The 20,668-nt window shown below is 30.4% G+C and overlaps 3 protein-coding genes across 4 annotated transcripts; 1 reads left to right on the top strand and 2 right to left on the bottom strand.

Annotated features, from left to right (window-relative positions):
- Positions 1 to 282: 282 nt before the first annotated feature.
- MSP2 (microspore-specific promoter 2) lies at positions 283 to 2,292 on the bottom strand. The gene is made up of 4 exons (XM_011029948.1): positions 1,559 to 2,292; positions 1,263 to 1,427; positions 745 to 912; positions 283 to 432 (listed from the first exon to the last, which is right to left on the bottom strand). The coding sequence occupies exons 1-4, from the start codon at positions 1,625 to 1,627 to the stop codon at positions 283 to 285; spliced, it is 552 nt and encodes a 183-aa protein (XP_011028250.1). The 5' UTR covers positions 1,628 to 2,292.
- A 123-nt stretch (positions 2,293 to 2,415) lies between these two features.
- On the bottom strand, positions 2,416 to 5,344 carry LOC105128287 (mitochondrial carnitine/acylcarnitine carrier-like protein). Of its 2 annotated transcripts, none has more exons than XM_011029881.1 (4): positions 5,178 to 5,344; positions 4,993 to 5,079; positions 3,664 to 4,066; positions 2,416 to 3,115 (listed from the first exon to the last, which is right to left on the bottom strand). In XM_011029881.1, the coding sequence occupies exons 3-4, from the start codon at positions 4,053 to 4,055 to the stop codon at positions 2,614 to 2,616; spliced, it is 894 nt and encodes a 297-aa protein (XP_011028183.1). In that variant the 5' UTR covers positions 4,056 to 4,066; positions 4,993 to 5,079; positions 5,178 to 5,344; the 3' UTR covers positions 2,416 to 2,613. The 2 variants fall into 2 exon arrangements, with proteins under 2 accessions (XP_011028183.1, XP_011028184.1); XM_011029882.1 differs by having other exon boundaries at positions 3,664 to 4,055; positions 5,178 to 5,343.
- A 14,063-nt stretch (positions 5,345 to 19,407) lies between these two features.
- LOC105128288 (uncharacterized) lies at positions 19,408 to 20,468 on the top strand. The gene is made up of 2 exons (XM_011029883.1): positions 19,408 to 19,956; positions 20,163 to 20,468. Exon 1 carries the CDS (start codon positions 19,553 to 19,555, stop codon positions 19,928 to 19,930), a length of 378 nt encoding a protein of 125 aa, XP_011028185.1. The 5' UTR covers positions 19,408 to 19,552; the 3' UTR covers positions 19,931 to 19,956; positions 20,163 to 20,468.
- The last annotated feature ends 200 nt before the right edge of the window (positions 20,469 to 20,668 follow it).

Below are 20,668 nucleotides of genomic sequence, written 5' to 3' on the forward strand. Positions count from 1 at the left end.
TAATTTCTTAAACTTGAACATGGTTTTTTTTTTTAATCAATGAATTGAAGTTCTTAATTTTTCATATCAAAGCAAAACCTCAACACAAGGTACAAACGCTAATCACAACATAACATTCTGAATTGATGCGTTACAGTGTAATAAGATTAATTGTACGCAGCAGGGATAGGTCCTCCTTAAATCTCGCCTTGACATTGATACATTCACCTCAAAAAATGTTCTGAAAGAAACAAAACAGTTGACTTGTAGGAGGAGAAGGCGGTCGTCACTAATTAAGATTAATTAACACCCTAAGAGTTTCAAGCGAGGCCATTTGGGAGGCACTTTCTTCTTCCCATTTTTGCATTTCTTATCATCTCTGTTAGGCCTATTCTTCCCAAGTTCTTGCTTCGTAGGTTTCGAATGCTTCCTCTCTTGTTCTTGTATCTGAGACTTCTCCCGAGCGTAAAACAAATAGAATAATCATCATATTATCAGGGGGAAAAAACTCCGAGGCAGTGATAAATTAATAAAACGTGGCAATGTTTTGAAACAACATTAATCTAGGACAATGATATTTTTAGATCCGCCTCGTTGCGCTAGAGTTATGGTTCGTTAAATTCCCACTGCTATTGAGGTTTCAATTTAGTATACGTGTTTCTAACCGAGGGAAAAACGAGATTTTACATGATGAACTGGAGGGAGTCATCAAGGCAGTAAATTATATGCATGCAGTTCTAAAATTCAACAGTTCGTGTACTATACCTGAAGTTCAACCCTGTTAGCATGGTCTAGGGACTCCTCTTTGTGTCCTTGATTTGGATTATTAAAAGTTGCTAGCGTGAAAGTTGGCAGTCCTTGCCCAGAAGATGCATCCCCAGATGCCCGTGATGAAGCGGCTGATGTGCTGCTGGAGTCCATCTCTAGGCAAAGCTGGAACACAAGAAAAATCCCAATAGCGCAAGCAATTTTTAGCTTTCTTTAGAGGAATTAGGCTACAATTCTCCAATGAGTCACCGAGTTCTAAAACACATTAGAGATAGATATGCTTGATTACAAATTTTTTTCTTCAGAAATAAAACATTGTTGTATTACATTATAATGTTGGTGGACCTCTTCAAATTAATAAATAAGAAATTAATGTCCAGAAATCAAATTAAGCAATTGGACATAAGAACTGAATTGAGAAAAAGCAATGGAAGAAAAAACTTGTAGTCAGCTTGAACTGTAGTCTTTGTTGTTCAAAAGAAAAATACTTGAATGGTTGTACTGCTACATTTCACCTGAAAAAGCCTATGTTCAAGACATGCCACTCGATCCATCAGTGACCCTTTAAGGCAAGCCTCCTTCACTGCCAAATCCATCGGCATGGATTGCCTCCCAGCACCTTCAACCGAACAATTTCCTCGCCATTTTGGTAAATGTCGTTTTCCTTCTAAATATTTCATCTTAATTTGTTCACAAGTAAAAAAAAAAACACCCACACTCGTTAAGAAGACACCACACAGTGCAAGTGAAGAAAATTGACTGATAGACAGTATTTATGAGACCGTAGATGCTTTGGGAAAGACAAACTTACTACGAAATCCAAATGATCCAATCTAGGAACAAGAGGCATGGAGGAATGAGAATGTCTTGCAGCTTCCATTTTGTTGTCACTGTAATGCCTAACTTGATGAACCTTTGTAAGGCTTCAGTATTGTCTGTCATATAGCTTCCCAGTCTGCAACGGTTACAGATTCCCTCCTTTTAAGTTTACTAATTTCTAGTCCTCCTCACTAGTCACGCGCAGGTTTGTTATTTCAAGCAGCTTACTCTAACCCCAATGGAGTGCGCTAACTAGTCAAACGCTAGTTTGTTACATTATGTGGCATCCATTCTAATGTCGTCGATGTCTGAGCCAAATGTCACCAGTAAGCAGCGGAAAAACGGAAGCTTTAGTAAGAAAACTGTAACTAGCCAGTCATTGCCTCCATGTCCACGATGGGAATAATTTATGAACCCTTCTTCTGTATTTAGCTCGTTTCAAACTTAAATGAATCAAACATGGAAATCAACCGTTTAAGAGGCAATAAACTAACAGAAATATCGCAACAAGTTCGGATGGAATGGAATGAAACAGCTGTTACATGCTTGCAACCTGGAACTTCAGACCTTGCATAAGAAAAGGCTGATTGCCGTTCTGTGAAAAGACATTAGGTGCATGTTTTGTCCTTGTAACCAAGGGTGACTCCACCTTAAACACAAAAAGAATCGATGAATTTTGGGTTATTATACAGTTAGCCAAAGCAGCTAGTTTCATCTGTTTGCATCTGGGTGAAGCTTGGTTTTTTATCCCATCATCCTGATTTACTGATTGAGGCTTTGCCCTGCCTTTTACTAGTCGCACGAGAATCAGAAACTAAATGTTCAGGAAAACAAAATGCAACTATTGCATGTTAAATTGTTGGTGACTGGCGAGTGTTTCTTCCAGCACCCGAGCTCATTAATTTTGAAGGATGAATAGCATGTTCTTTTGACATAACCTGTTATCATATCACTAAACAATTACTTGAAAAAGCTTTTTGAGAGCAGGAATATGATAACAATGGTGAAGAATAATCCAGTTATTTGCTCTGAAAGAACTGCAGCCAATCACCCCATGCTTGACCTCGTCACCTCATATGCCAAGAAGCATGCTGCATTTGCAGGGACACTTCTAGCCATGGCAGGGCCAAAACCTTTGTACAGGCCATTGATACCTTCAGAAGCCAGGATCTTCCTAAAAGCATCAATAGACCCAGAGAACTTGGGGTTTTTGTAATCATCTACTTGAATGATGCTTTTAACAACATCCGTGGGGTAGACAAATACCCAAAAGGAAGCGCCAGCTAGGCCACCGGCCACCATCAAAGATCCCCTTCCCAACTGAGAAGTATCCTCACCTTCTGCAAAGGACTGCTTCAGCAATTCATAGACACCAAACATAGCAGCATTTCCAGGAATTTCACGTGCCATAGTAGGAACCAAGCCCTTGAAGAGACCCCTCACACCACCTTCTGATTTGAGAACATGCCTGGTCACATCCATTGGCCCCCCATACTTCACAGCCACCACTGCTGAGTCTGAACTTGCCAAAGCACTTTGTGCCTGCAACCTGTTTCCACCAGGAAACCCCAACTGATTAGGAGGTAGATTTCAAAGATCTACCAGGTTATGCAAAACAAAACAAGAAAGAAACAGAAATGGCAAGTGAAGAAGTTAAAACTATTTGCTGCCAGGAATGTTTCATAACTAGAAAAATACTGGCATAACCACCACTTTGTTGTTGGAGAAACGAGAGAAAGACAGGATTGTATTCAAGTTGTTCTAAGACTTTAAGAAACAATCTCATTTGGCAATATTGTTTTTCCCCTTGCCTGATAATTTTCAGGACTATTCATAGACTTAAATGTCAGGGTGAACCAGAAAAGACACGACAATACCTAAAGGGTGAAGGAAAATCAGACACATTTTTGTTTTGCCATTTAGAAGAATTCAGGACATGACAGGTAAGACAGAAACTGCCCAAAACCATCAGGTTGTCAAGATACACAGCCCAGTCAAAAAATGAAAGCTTTGCAAAATAATGAGCATTCAAAAATTAAGAAAAATCAGGTAGAAAGGTAAGGAAAGGTTGCGAGGGTAAGGAGAGATGGCACTGACCTGCATTTGATCAATTCAGTGGGACAAGCAAGAAAAGAAACAGCAACTCCAGCACCCGCACCAGCAACAACTTGCTGGTTAACTGTAAGTGGGGCACCAGGTTGAGACCTTAACAATCCCTCCATTTGTCCCCTCACTGTGAAAAGAACAGCATTGAAGGCTGCCACAGTAGCAAGTGGAGCTCCCATACCTTTGTATAACCCCCTTGGGCCTTCAGCAGATAAAGTCTGCTTCACAGCATCCACTGCACCAGCATACTTGGGAGCTTGGCCAGGGAGTGGAGCAGGCTGGCTTTGGAGCTTGACCTTGATGGTGTCAAAAGGGTGCCCAACTATCAATTGTGCTGCACCACCGACCGTCCCAGCAGTCAAGTCCTTCGCTACGTCCCCCATCTGCAAGATAGCTTGGAAATATGAATTCGAGTTATTCAAGGGATTAAAGGGAAAGACTTGAATTACTTTCATAATGTTTGATTTGAAGCCAAGGGAAACAACAGCAATGGAAGTATTGTTTGCTTATTAAATTTCCACATAAATATTCAGGCAAAATATAGCTGAAGTGCAAAACAGATGCCATGCTACATCCTTCATTGTTTCTTTGCAGGTTAACAGACAAATTTTTCACAAAATGCAGAAGAGAAATACAAGTTGTCAGGCAAAATGTGGAGGGCGGACTATTCCAGGTTTGTAGAACAAATAGCATCGTGAAAACAAAAACTAGTAAAAAATATCCTCACCAACTACTGATGTTTCTAAATACATTCAGGTGCACGTGTTCTAAAACCAGGAAAACGAAAGGAGGACACAAGTATGAGCTCCCACAACTCTCTTCTTTCAATTTTCATTTCAAGCGGCCCTGAAAATGAGTCATTTATCTTCTACTTGGTAGAGACAATTTGTAATCCGAGCCAACCAGTGGATTCTCTTACCAAGTCCATATACAATTTTGAACAATGTAATTCAATAGTAAAATATACGATCAAATTCTCATACTAGCACTGCAACACATCAAATATGAGGAGTGCGATTTCCCATTAAATATATGTATTTGCTTCTCAATTTTTCATTCCCCAGTCATTTCCGACCACAAATCAACATTAACTTGATTTCAAGCATTGAATCAGCTATAAGAAATAGAGTGAAGAAGAAAACAAGAACCCAAATGCGGTTTCTTCACAATCCATAAATAAGGGAGGTGATGGGTAAGCATTAGCATCAAAGTGAAAAACGAAAGTATGCCATCTATTATTATAAATGCAACAAATGAATTTGTCAATTCTACAAATGATTCAGTTACCGTCCGAAAACTGAATAGTATTAAGAATCATACCAAACTTGATTTGACGAGAAAAGGATGCAAATAAAGATCAAAGCTTAATCGAAAGTCCAGAACTTTAACCTCTCCCCAGATTACAATCTGGAAAAAAAGAAAAAAGAAAAAAGAAAAAAGAGTGTTAACAAAAAAGGGGCTGTGTAAAATCAATCATAAATCAATCAAGGAGAGTATCGGATTACCGGAAACAGTGTTAATAGAACTTCGCCATGAGAATAAACTGTGTTGTCATTGCCCACTTGCAGGGGGGAGGGGATGTAAAAAAGAAGGGGGTTGGTGAGATTTAAGAATTTTGGTGATTTGAGAAGTCTTGTAATTTTAAGCAGTGGGGCTCTTGAAATTAAATTTCCACATAGTTTTTTTGGTCCAAAATAGCTTAGTGGGGAAAAATATAGCCAAAGACAATTTCTTTTTCTTTTTTTGAGCTTATTTCTTCATTTATTCCATAATTAGTTAACTTTAATTTCAATATTATGATAAGTTAATTCATTATTTAAAAAAACAAGAATTGAAAAAAAAATAAGATTTAATTTGGAATGAGAATGCTAAGAAAATAATTCTTTTTTGCCCAACTTAATTTAAAATAAGTTTAATTAATAAAATGATCATAATAATGGGACTAAAATTAACTAAATATACAAGATGGGGGGCCAAATGCAAATTGAGTAAATAATAAAGAAAAGAAATAGGCTGGGACAATAACCGAATGAAAGAAGAAAAACGAAATAAAGCAATGTTAGAGATATACTAAAACTCCATAAAATATCCCTTTGATTTTTTTAAAAAATATCAATAAGATAAATTCATAAATATTAAAAAAAACCACCTTTAGAGCTTACAGTAAATCTTTGGACATGCTCACTTATAAACTTGTGTAACACATTTATCAACAATAAAAATTTCATCCTCTTAAGTCTTAACATGTGTACCAGACATGCTTGGAGCAAAAACAAAAGAAATTATAACCTAGTTAGCTCGTCTATCACACATACCAAACGCAAATAAATTTACAAATAGCAGGTCACATTGCCATGCCTGCACATCTAGATGGTCAAGAAAGTATGCTAGGACTCTACCAATATAATGATGGGATTGTTTGTTAGATGGTCAAGAAAGTATGTTTGTCATCATCTTTGCCTTATTCAGTGGGTCGTAGGGATTAATCACGATACATGCAAACTGGTCCGAACATTCCACATACATAAAAAAACAAAACAAAAAAGTATGCTATTACTCTACCAATATAATGATGGGATTGTTTGTTGTCCATTGAAATTAAAAAAGAAGTAAAAAAAGAGAGAATCTTGGGAGATTCAAGAGCCACGTGAAGGTGATGGCTAAGGACATGGATTTGGACAAAAATATTAGCAATCACGGCTAGTAAAACGTGGATTCCGAGCCAAGAAACAGAGAGAGAGATGTGGATAGTGATGGTTCTCTTGTACAATAAAATCCAATCTTCTTAGGGTCTCTGTTCACTTCCACCATGTGATTTCGAGTGAGTTTTGTGTAGTGGAGACTAGAGACTATGGAAGAGTTGGAGCTATGGAAATTTATTTGAGCAAACCTCAAATAACTCTCTCAAACATAATACCAACTCTTAATCGAGACAACTGAAAATATTTTTATCCTAATTTGGTTTCTCAAAAGCAAAAATAATTCAGGAGATTTTCAATTGAGTCCTGCATTTATATCCATTGTTGAGTCCCGTAATTTCTTTATAAGAAAAAATCATTTATAGAAAGCGTGGTGGTTTTTTTGTTGAAATTGGTGAAGGGCTTCGAAAAGAATTCAATTGAGAAATTTAGAAACCTAATTGCGTGATATATATGTAACTCAATTAGGGTTTGATTTATTGTTTGGATACTAATTTCAAGTCTTTTCCTTGCATAATCTTTTCTACCTAATAAATCAGGTTTCATATAGTACATTACAATCACATTCAATGCTCCAATCCAGGATACTGTCTCATAAAATAAAGAGTGATATATAGTTATTTCCATTTCCACTCCCCATACAAATCATATCCCATTTTTTTGTTATGGAATGAAATAATTAATCTTTATAGCATTTATATACCTTCAATTACGTTTAAAATTTCGATGATTCAGCAGCAAACATTATAACTTCATGGTGATTCATTAGCAACTTATGATGGATCAATATATTTTGGTTACTGAAGTTCGATATGAAACTCGTTCTCTCATTATAATAAGTTTAAATTCTTCTGTAATTAATTATTACATACTTTAATATTTATAAATTGTATATGATGGATCAATATATTTTTAAAACATAATTTTTATCTTAAGTCCTTAATTAAAAGGTTCAAATGCATGGTGTAGTCCAATAATAGATAAGTGGGGTTTATGTCCACCCTTAATATATCAAGACTTGATAGAATACTAAGTCCAAATCAAATAGACTTAGCTCGTTTTTAGATCTAATGTCTTTAAACGTGATTAAGGATTCGTTTGTTTACAGGAAAATTGTTTTTTTTTGAAAAGTGAATTTCAGATAAAGTGAATTCCTGAAAAATAAATTATTTTTCGATGTTTGGTAGTGTTATGGAAAATAAACTGGAAAACATCTTCCAGTATTTGGTTATGTTAGGAAAAATAAATTAGAAAATAATTTATTAATATTTTGTTTTTCTCAAGTTTATTAAAATAATGAGGAACAAATCTTACAAATTAAAAAGTTGAATGAGAATGAAATTAAAAAAATATAATTTTATAAATTATCTCAAACAAAATAAATAATAATCATAATAATAAAGATCAAATAAAAAAAGATGAAGAAATTAAAATAATAATAATTAACATTTCATAGAGTATTTCAAATAAAATAAGTAACAATCAAAAGAATAAGGACCAAATTTGATAGATAAAAAGTTTTAATAAAAAAATAATAGGAGAAAAGCAAGTAATAATTATAAAAATAAAAACTAAAGTTAATATAAAAATTAAATTTTAAAAAATAAAATTAAAAAATAAATATTCAAAACAAAATATATATAACAATCAAAAGTTTGAGGATCAAATTTGATATAATCAGCAAATAATGACATTTCTAAAATTTTCACAACTTTCGAAAAGTGTTTTTCGCCCAAATTTTTTAGGAAAACATTTTCCTAAAAACTAAGCTAAATTTTTATTTGACTGAAAAATATTTTCCGTTGACCAGCTTTCCTAACAACAAATAAACACAAGAAAGTTTGGAAAATGATTTTCTAAAAACCACTTTTCAGAAAACAAACACAACAAAAAAGAAAAGCACTTTTCTGAAAACTAAGCCAAATTTTTCTTTGACTAAAAGTGTTTTCTGTTGACCAAAAAGTTTTTTCCATTGACCAACTTTTCTAATGACAAACAAACACAGGAAAGTTTGGAAAGTGATTTCCCGAAAACTACTTTTATGAAAACAAACATGGCCTAAGAACAGAGCCCAATTAGGTATAGGTTTGACAAGCAATTAGAGTTAATGTCACTAGGTTCAATTAGGCGCTAAAATCCCAAATGAACATGTATTTATTGAGCTGTCACACTCAACGTTCTTGAGTTCGACCACGTGTTTAGCTCAAATAAATATGGGTTTGACGAGCTACCAAACCTAATATTCTTGGAGTTAACTACATGTTGAGCTCAAATGAATATGAGACTGGTGAGGTGCTAGGCCCAACACTGTAGGTTCAGCAAAAAGTTGAGCCTAGATAAATATGAGTTTATCGAGCTGTCATACCCAATATTCTTGAATTCAGTTACGCGCTAAGCCTAAAAGGACATGAGTCTGGCGAGCTACCAGATTCAACTACACGCTAAGCCCAAACATACATGGATATTGGGTAGCTTGCCAGACTCATGTCCTTTTAGGCTCAACGCGTAACTGAACTTCAGAATATTGGGTATTACAGCTTGAAACAACATCCTTAGGTTCAATTATACGCTAAGTTTAAACGAGTATGGGTCTAGTAAACTGTCAGCTTGATAGCCATAAGTTCAGCTATACGCTAAGTTCAAGCAGACATCAGTCTAGTAAGCTACTAGACCTAATGTTCTTGGGGTCAGCTACACACTAAGTTTAAACGAATATGAATCTGACAAGTTGTGAGATCCATTACCTATGGGCTTGGCATTGTGCCAAGCTCTAAGTGAGTATAAGCTAATGATCATTAGAGGCCCTATGTTAAGTCATAAAGCTTTGTTTATTTATTTTTATGACTTTTAGCATAAATTGTTAATCTTAAGAATGTTCATCTCTTTAGTCTTCTAAGGGCCTATCATATTTCTATTAATATTGTGTAAGGAATATTTATCTCTTATAAATATTGTGTGGGAGATATTTATTATTCATTAATGCTATTAGGAGAAAATGACCTTGTAATCCCTCCACTATAGTAAAATATCAAGGTCCAATGATTATAAATATCTCTTGCACCACCTAGTAAAGAGTTCATAATTTATATTCTTTAGATATGAATGCTCTTAAATTTTAGAACATTTATCATACCAAAACAAAAACAAACACTCTTGTAATCTTAGAATTTAAAGCTTATTCTTTTATTTATTGGAATCTCTCTTTTAAAAATTACTAATTTTATCATTTAAGGATTTGTAAACCCCACAAAAAAAAGATTGTGCTACAGGTGTTAGACTTTCTACCACTAATCATTCACCTCATCAACTCTGAAAAATGGAATCATGATGTTAATATATGATTAACCATAATCTAAATACTAAAAAAATTGAATTTTGGAACATTATCACATATGAATGTTTTTATATTTTACATAGAAATCAATAGATAAAATATGTGTGAATTTTAATCAAATTTAGAAAATTAAAATTTGATATGTAAAGAATTTTTATTTATTTATCTAATATTGTTTGATATCAAGTCTCTTCACTTTTCATAATTATAGTCATATTAAATTTATCTATAACTTTTAAATTTTAAGATTTCTTTTTGTTTGTTGTATGTTAGATTCAGGATTCTAATGAAACTCGATATATATTATTCACTTCCAACTACAATGAAAGAAAAATATAGAATAAAGCCGGTCTGTTTACTCTAGGATGATATGGAATGTTAACAATTGATAACAAAAGACTAAGAATATTGAAATAGCTCCTAATAACTTATTACATTGTGAGTCTACCTCATGGCGTCTTCTTCGAGAGCTGCTGCGGATTGCTGAAATCTGCAACTAGTGGCAGCCCCCTTTTTTTATTTGTTATCATTTATTCTTCTTAATCTTTTATGTTTGAAAGAGTTGTAATAGCCTCTTAATAAATCATGAATGCAATTTAAATAATTTGGGTTTTTTTATATAGTTATGGTGTTTTTTTTTTAATGAGAGTTTTCTTTTATAATAAACTTCATTATTCTTTATTGCTATTTGTTGCGTCAATTTATTAGTATAATTTACTTGGTGTCCCATTAAATCTTTGGCTAGGCGATTTCATCTTGAATTGCTTCAATCTAAGAGTTGGTCTAGTTATGCACCACAAAAGCCACCATTTTGCAGACAAATTTGGAGTTTTGACCCGTTTCACTCCAAATTGTATGCACTACAAAAGCCACCATTGGAGTTTTGACCCGTTTCACTCCAAATTCAAATCACTCTAAAGGCTTTGTGGTGGGCATTTATTGCCCGTACAACCGGTTTTCTGCATTTTTATGTTATATGCAAAACCATTGTTGATCATAATTTATGTCTATCTAAATTTATCTTATTTGAATTCTAATGTTTTCTTTGTAAATCTTTCGTTGTAATGACTGAAAAGGATTTTTCTTCTTTCGTGAAAAGGGTTTCGTTTAATTTTCATTCTCATTCCCACTCTTTATTTTTATTTTAATTTCATCCCCTCCGGTCAATCCTTATTGATGAACAACACTTCATATATAGTAGAACAAACCATAATACAAAAGAAACAGATCACTACTGTATCAATCCATCGTAGTATATTACTTCCATAAACCTGCAGACAATAACCCCCTCTCTATATGTGTGTGTGTAAGATTTTTACAGAAAAGCTCTTTACTAAATTCTATAAACTCTAAGCTTGATATTTGAACATTTAAATCTATCTATAAAATCAAAGTTTCGGTGCTTCATAGTCAATTGTCTTTGCATTCTAATATTTGTTCACTTCATCAGTTATGAAATGTATCTCATGTATTGCTATCGTTCTAGGCGAATCAAGGTATGTGATCTCACTTGTTTTCCTGAATCGAGATTTCAATAATCAATTTAGTGGATTTAATAGTTGTTTAATTATTTTTATTTCCTTAGAATATTGTTTGGTTTACTTGATTAAACAAAACAAATGCGTAAAATTAGGTGAAATCTGTAGTTCCTTAAGTAACCGTGGAACCCATGAATCCCTGAGTTACTTTTTGTTCATTCTTTATGCTCGGAAACTTGAATGGGTTTAGGAAAGTGGGAAAATTATTTGGATTGTTTCTTTAGAACCTATAAAACCCTGAATTTAAAAATCAAGGTTATTGTTCATATAATGATTAATTTTTTGTTTTTTCACTGTAACATATTTAATTAGTGTTTAATTGTGCAGGAAGTGCAAAGCCAAGCATTATTTTACATCATGAAATACTTCATACATTATGAGAAATTTCTTATGGGAGTATATATCTTACATGAACCTGTTATTTATTTGCAAGCAAGTTTACGATGTTGACATGCATGGGTTTAGCATAAAAGAATAATAGAGATAATAAAATAGTTGGTTATGCATTGACAATATAGATATTGAACATGCTGAAGTTAAAAAAAAGGAAAAAATACACATCTATGTTGATATCGCACTCCACTTTAAATGAAAATAGCTAAATGTTATATATAAGATTATCATAATTTCATAAATCTAAATTATCAAGTTAATTTAAATTTATTTGAATCGATTAAATATATTTTTATTTTAATATTTTTTTTAAAATAACATTTTAAACATTTATTATGAGTTAAACATTTTTTTTTTGTTATTTGAATTGTTCATGAACTCATCTATCAAATTATATTGAATTAATCCCCATGTATTTTTTTAAAACTTATGCTAAAAAAACATTAGCAATAAAAATATATTTTTTATTATAAAAAACTTTATTCAACCCAATATTATAATGTGGAACAATTATCTTGTCAATGGTCAATAGACTAGTATAAGAAGCAAATATATAGCCTAGGATATATCGAGTCACAGCAGATATCGGTGCCACCGCCAAGGTAGTGCAAGGTCATAGGAATCGGATCCCATATACGTGTCAATACGTAATAGAGTACATACAGCTAACTTGAATTTAAGTGGCATTTGATTTTTATTTAAGGAAAGCATCACAGCTGTAGCCCTTGGTTGTTCGTATTCGGTAGCTGTTGTGCACAGATTGGGTAGTCCGTTTGAGCACGTTTCAAGGAAGCTAATCAAGTGGCCGACTGATTACCGAACGATGCCTTTGATATGGATGTTAGCAATAGCACCCATTATCTTCCACAACCACCAGCTGATTGTCTTTTAGGGTGTAATTGGCTGGGTGGTTCAACTTATTTTTATGTATCTGGCTGGTGTATCCCGCCAGAGGATATTGGTGGGGTTTCTTTTTCCCCGTTATTGCTTAGTTTCATTTTGTTTTTTTTTTTTTTTTTTGCTTTTCCTATTAATAAAAAAAAAACACATTTAATTCCTTTTAAGGGTTTTTCCTATTAATAAAAAAAAACACATTTAATTCCTTTTAAGGGTTTTTATGATTTATTAAAAGATTGATTTGCCCTTCATTTAAATTGAGAATAAAAAAAAAACCATGATAAACGGAAAAGCCCCGATAGCATGTTCAATAATTTTTTTTTTAAGGGTATTTTAATTTTTTAACTATTTTTTTTAAAACATAGAAAAACCTATGAAGCCCTTGTTTATGCCCTTAAATTTTTTTATTTTAAGAGTAAATTATTAATTTCACTATACAACAAAAATATAAAAATATTGATTTATCTGTATTTAATTTGGAAAACCAAATGAATCCCATGAAAAGACTATTATACCCTTAAATTTGATCTTTCTTGGTTTGTATTTTGGAGGGCAAGGATGTCATTATACTATAACAATTCACACTATAATAAGTCTTGCTTCACAATGTTTTACTGAGACCCTTAGGTATTTTTTTTATATATATAATGTAGATACAGTCAATCTACAGGACCAACAATATAATTTGGTAGAGGAAGGAACTATACCTTCTTTTTTTTTTTACGAAAATAGACAAGAAGGAACATTTAACTTCAGGGTAATTGAAGTGAAAGTAGGTATTTTTATTTATTTATTTATTTGGATATAAATAAGAATATGATAATATCTCATGACTTGATAAATCTTTGTACCCAAACGGGTTTATTTTTTTTTAATATACTTCCAAAATAATGTGTATTTTTTCTAAGATTATTTTGATTATATTTATTTGATAAATATACAACATTTTATTAAAAATTATCGTTGATGGCATATATATTTTGGTTAATGAAAACCGGCCCTTTAAAAAAAGTCATGTAAACCTCCCCTGTAGATCTACCATTTACGGAGGATTGAAAATTACCCTCAAATGGTGGATGTAAGGTCATATGACCTTTATAAATGCAAAACGGAGAGTGCATCTTCTGTTTTTCATAGGCTAGTATTGATATCCCAACTTTAAAAAAATATATATGAAATCAATATTATTTTTATAGGATGAATATATATTTGTTGTGTCGGCCTAACTAGCTCATCATAACTTTCAATAATTATGGTCAAATATATTTTTTTAAAAAAATTATTTGAAAAGTATCATTTCTTTTAAAAAATTATAAATTATTCCAAAACAATTAATAAATATTAAGGAAGCACATATGCAATAGCTTTTTGATGATATTCTAAAATTTAAAATACTTAAAAATATAATTTTTTAATAATTAAATGATAGAATAATGAAGAATTCATGTTGATACATCCATTATCCGAAGCAAAAAAAAAGTGCTAGCTAGATGTAAAAATCTTAACACCTTCTTAAAAAATCCTCTTCGGATAAAGAACCTTCTTATGATTTATTAGAAATACATAAACGAGAATTAAATTCTAAAAATAATGTTATTTATTCTTGTTTTTATAAGAAAATAAGTGTCGTAAGAAAATGACACATCTATGTTAAAAATGAAAATTATAAACCCTTTACTTGAATGGTTTAAAAGTTATTTATATTTATAAACTTGTTTTTTTGTTTGAACGAAAGAATTAGAAAGTCATTCTATTTTTATATTATTAATGAAAGTTAAATATTTATTACATAAATATTAATTAGGGATAGATATCCCTAGCTCATATGTTAATAGGAAACAAATATCTTTAACATGTGTTTTAATAAAATAGAAATGTGATAAGTCATAAGAGACTCTTTTATACATATGGAGAAGTAGATTGACTATAAACTATATTAGAATCTTAAGTTAGATAATAAAAAAATAAAAACACCCAATAGCCTATGTGTTAGACCTAGGTCACAAGACAAGGCTTAAGAGGCACTAAAATATATATTGAGCCTAGACATATGGCCTAGACCCAAAAGGTGTCAGGCATGCACCTAACATCTAGGCTTAGGCATGATGCCTAACACTTAGGTCGAGGTGTAATGCTTGGATCTAGAGTCCAATAGCCTATGTGTTGGACCTAGGTCGAGGTGTAATGCTTGGATCTAGAGGTACAAGTAGCATGTCTAGCATTTGAGTCAAGCCCATAACCTAGGCTCAATTCTATTTTAAATGAACCTCTAAAACATGGTTTATTATTAAAACATGTTTAAGCAACAAAAAATCATTAAAAAAATATTAATATATCTTAGTTCATTAATAATCTATTGAGTTTTTGTGGTAAAAATACATAAAAACTTAAAGATATATCTGACTTTTTTGATGAAATTCTTAATTTTTCTCTTTATAAAAAGATGGATGGATATCTCAAGGCATATAGTCAAAGTATTTACATGGTATACATCACTAATAAAAAATGCTTATCTTAAATAAATAAAAAGTAGGAAAAACACATTGTGACGATGTTGACTTTAACCTTAGGGATCTATCCAAGGGAATAACATGTGTCGCTGATCTGGCAGGGCATAAGGGGGGCCTTCCACTGTATTAGAACTTTCTTACATTCCATTTCATTTCACGTTAGAAGTTCCTCTCTTTAAATTTCTCTAAGCCATCTTGCCAAGTAGTTTTAAGGTGTGAAGTGTGTACCTAGTAGAGAGTAATTACATGGAATGTGTGGGATTTGCATGGTGTGTGGCACATGAACACTTGCTTGAGGTAACCATTCATACTTAATGTGTTACATGATTGTGAAAATAGATTTTGTTACATTATGATGTCAGTTGAGATTCTTTAAAATCAATTACAAAATTGTTTATTTTAAAATTAAAAATCCTTATTTAATAATTAAATAAAATTAAGGATCTTAAAATATACATTGGTTTCAATGATTTAAGTAAGTGATTGATTATGTTTAATGAAATGATGTCACATTTACAATATTCTTTGTTACAAAAGTTATATTTATAATGTGTTTTCTTCTAAATTTGTTTTTGTGATTGCTATTAATTATCTTGATTGTTTTTAGCTTTTTTTTTAGTATTTAATTTCTAATTATTTTATAAAAAAATTAATTTTGATTTTTAAATATGTTAGAAAATGACACCAGTCTTTAAAAATAAAAGACTTATCGAAAAAAGTTGATGTTTATTCTTAAAAATGAATATTACATTTAAATTGTTGAATATAAACATCTTGTTTGCTGTTTAATTTGAAGGTTAACATTAGTCTTTAAATATGTCGTAAAATGATATAAGTTTCTAAAAATAAAAGAGTCATAAATTTTTTTTATATATATCTCTAAAAAAAAGAATTTACATCAAAATTGTTAAAAATAAATATAGACCTATATAGATGATGAGAAATAGCTTTGGATCCATGAGAGTGGTAAAATGGGCTTCAGCTCTTTTGTTAAAAAAATCTTATAAATTAAAAATTTTATCATTGTTTATTTATTTATTTTAAAAGAAATATAGGTTTATAGTTTTTTTATGTAGGCCTAATGGGCAATTTTATCATTGTTTATTTTTTTATGGTGCTATCATTTTAATTTGTTCTAACACATGCAAATAAAATAAAATCATGAACCATACTTATACATTCTCTTTCACTAATTAACACATACAAACACTATAATCACACACATTTATACAATTATCATATGTAATCAAACACAATAAATCAATCAAAGATCATAATAAATTTTTTTATTGTTGGTATTTTAATTTCAGATTTTATTATTTTAATTTTTAATTTTTATTCTTGATTTTTTTAGAATTTTTATTTATTTTTAATTTCAATATTCCATCCCAATTTATAAATATTATATTTTTCAATTTGGTTTTTATTTTTTATTTTTGTCTTTGGTCCTCTAGTAAAAATTTTATTTGTTTTAAATTTTATAATTCAATCCAAATTGATGATATTATGTTTTTCGACTTGATCCTTATTATTTTGATTTTTAATTTTTTTAGGCTCTCTTGAATAAAAAATATTATTCTTATCAACTTCATCATTCAATCATAAATTTATTATTATTTTTTATGTCAATCTTTGTCCTTATTCTTTTTATTTTTTTAATCCTTTTGCTAAATTAATTTTTCTTTTTAATTTTATTATTTAATCAAATTTAAAATTTATTTGATATTTGAATTTTGATCATTATTCTTTTAATTGCTATTCTTTTAATCCATTCGCTAAATTGATTTTTCTTTTCAATTTTATTATTGAATATCTGATTTGATTGAGAATTGAGTTTCATGTTTTTTTCAAATATGGTATTTTGAATCTAATGACTTGAGTCATAAGTTTGAAAAGTTAACATAAAGTTTTTTTTAAAGGTTTATAATTTTTTTTATTTTTTATTGAGTTATTCAAATCTCATGATTTGGACCGCGAGTTTGGTAAGTTATCCCGAGTTAACTCAACCTTGATTGGAGTTATACGTTTGTTATGCTAATTCAAGTTAACTAAAATTGATTTTTTTTAATGTTGTTTTTTACTTTGTTTTTTATAGACATCGTTTATTTCATTTTGAAAAAAATATTTTTTTCTCAAGTTATCCTAATCAATTTTTTTTTTAAATTTAATCTATCAATTATTGTTTTTTATTTTTATTTCATCTAATTAAATTAAAATCAGCTTATTTAATCTAGTTTGATATATAATTCAAATTATATATTTTTTAAAAAATATATTTATGACAGTTGAATATTATTTTTTTATCATAAAAAATAAAAGTTTAGTCCCGCGCGAAACGCGGTAGTGAGAGAGCTAATGGGATTAATCAGCAGCCAAGTGTCTATCAGCTTTGAATTTTAAGTTAATTAACGCGGTACCATAAAGTGGAGTCCTTGTCAGAACTCAAGTCGGCAGTCCAGGTCGACTACTAATTCCTACTTCCAGGAGATTCTATTCTACCTCAGTCTAACGGCTATTTTTCTTGCCAGCAAATCCTATTATATTTATATATGTATTAACAACTACACACAATTATTACATATTATAGATTCAAAATAGATATGTAATCCGTGACCCATGCTTTAATGAAGGTCAAATATTTTTATTTTTTATAAAAATATATATATATATAGGTTTTTTAATGCATTTTTATAGTTTAAAAAATCTAAATTATACATACATAAAATTAAATAAATTAAAAACTATATGTACGAATAAATAAATAAAAAGTTATTAATGATACCTGAAAATAAAATGTAAAAAATCAAGAGATAAATATAGATCAAGATATCTAATCTCGATAGATAGGAAATTTACCCTATTTTTTTGCTAAATCTATTTAATAAAATAATTTTTTATTTAACTGAATGATAATAAAAATAGACAAATTAAATTGATCGACTAAAATAAAAAAATCATGCAAGGCTGCACATATTAGAAATATTATCTAAAAATAACTTTTTTATTTTAAAAATAAAGTTTATCTATACAAAAGATATATATATATATATATATATGAACAAGAAAAATTCTTCAAATTTAAATGATAACTAAAAAAATAATAGTCATTTAAAAGAGGCTCTCCAAATAAAATGAAAGAGAGAAGGAGTTCTAATTTAAATATAAATTAAAAAATTAGAGAAAAAACTATTAAAGAAATTATTAATTTAGAAAAAATAGAATAAAGGTTAAGCATTGCTTTCCATGAACTGGGTCATGAGTATAAAGAAAAAAAAATGATTTAAGTGAACTTTGCAGCTAATGAAGTGAATAAATGAAACACATAAAATTAAATAGCAAAATAAAAAAAATACTTCAAAAAAAGATCAAAGTCAATCATTGTTATTCTTTTAGATTTATGAATCAGGTCATAAAATTAAAATGAACCTGTTAAAGTCAAATTTGAAAAAATAAAAAAGCAAGATTCTTAACCAAATAAATATTAAGATATGAAATTGAGAAAAAAAAATCAATCAAAAAACAATGCGAAACAGAATAAATATTAATTAAAAAAATTAGAACTAAATTCAACATAAAAACTAGCTAAAATTAAATATTTAGGGAAAATATAAATGAAATTAAATGTTTAGGGATATAATTGAAAAACATCAATTAAAAATAATTAAAAAATAACAATTAAAAAAATTAAAATCAAACTTGACATAAAAATTAATGAAAAGAAATGCTCAAGATGGAATTGAAGAAAAACAAATAAATCAAGAAAATATTTGAAAAAAATAGCAATTAAAATAATAATAATTAAATTTAATAAAAAAACTAACAAGATCAAACAACTAGGGATAAAATAAAAAATAAAATTCAATTAGAAACAATCAATGTAAATAAAATAATTACAGTTTAAAAAAAATTAGATTAAAAGAAAAAGGGAATTGAAGGGCTAGTCCTGCATGCAATTCAAAAAAAAAAAGGAAAAAAAAAATTAATTGACATTAAACTAGACCTCACTACTACACACATGTCATTCAAAAAAAAAAATAATGTTGAGATATATTAAATGAAGGTGAACAGATTAAAAATAACAGATTAACAGATATTCCTACCTATCAAGTAAACTTTTAAAAATTAAAGAATAAAGAGTAAAATATTAATTTTATTGTGCCCTATAAATATTTTATTGTGGCTATATTACAATTAAAAAAAAAAACCCAGGAAGCTTAGTAATTTACTTAATGGTTAATGCACCCTTTTCTTTGCTTACAAATACACTTCTCTTGCTGCTAACAATTTTCTCTGTCTAGCCGGTGGCAAGACTATTCAGCCTTGACCCTTTCAACCTTTTTCTCATCTATCTCCAATCCTTTGCTTTCACTTCCATTCACATTATGCAAGTTATGCACACGCAAGCTAATCTTGTATATAAATATTAGCCAAACACTATCATTATAACATTGTATCCACTGTGGTCTCACATTATTCCTGTACAAAAAACCCAGGCTCTGATTAACGGCAATGGATTGCTTGGTCTTGCCTGTATCAATGTTGAGAAAGTGCTACACGAGGTCACGACTAGGCTATCGGCCATTAACTGAAGATGGGTTCGGCGATTTGGACAGTCCGGTGACCGTGGTGGTGGGAAAAGAGAGGAAAGAGTTCTTGGTTGATCCGTTTGTATTAGAAGAGAGCCCCTTTCGGGTTTTGATTGAAACAGTAAAGAAGGACAGAGTTTTTGATGATACGAGTAGATCAAGGGAGGAGAAGAGAGTGATTTTTGTGGATGTGGATGCCATTTTGTTCGAGCACATGTTGTGGTTGATGTACAATGATTGTTCTTCTTTATTTCAGCTTAATCTCAAGGAGATTATTGACTTCTATGCTCAAGATTGTTAGATACAAGTGAATAAAACAAAGGAAAGGTATACCAGGCACACTAGCTAATTTCATTTTATATAAATCTCTATATAGTTCCATCGATCGTGTAAATTTCTTTAAAGCCACTAACAAATAATTCTATTATTCTCTTTTCTTGTCCTGCTGCTCTCTTCTTCTTTGTTATTCGTGTTCTTCATATCAATGTTTCTGTGTTGATCAATAACATTGATATTGGATACTATATGCTCAGTGAAAAGCATGACCTCTTGGAGCAATGGAGATTTTCTGGATCAGTTGTAGATAATAGTAGGCGCCTCAAAATGGCCGTGTTGCTACGTGGTAAATCGGCCAATTGTGCTCATCGTCTTCCATTTTCGGTTTCCAAGTCTTGTTTTTGCTAATGTCCAAAATAGTTATTTCTTGTTAGAGGCAAGCTACAATATTTACCAAATCTTTCCATACGGCAGGATTTTTCTTACTAAATAATATACATGGTTCACTTTTATTCTACGTTGTTGAGAGCTTTCTTTGTTGTTTCGTAACAACAAGAGAGTTTTCTCCCCTCTGTTCGCTTCGAAAGAGTCAAATATGACATTAGATTACTGGAAATAAAAACAAATTAATATGCACTTAGCTGTAAATTGTTCAGATTACTTGTAACTAGATCCAGAATAACAAGCTTTATGAAGTTTTAATCTGTTAATACAATTAGATCGATTCCAATCCACCTCTAATCAGATGAAGCAAGTTAACGTC

Source organism: Populus euphratica, unplaced genomic scaffold (assembly GCF_000495115.2).
Source record: "Populus euphratica unplaced genomic scaffold, PopEup_1.0 scaffold49.1, whole genome shotgun sequence".
NCBI classification, from domain to species: domain Eukaryota; kingdom Viridiplantae; phylum Streptophyta; class Magnoliopsida; order Malpighiales; family Salicaceae; genus Populus; species Populus euphratica.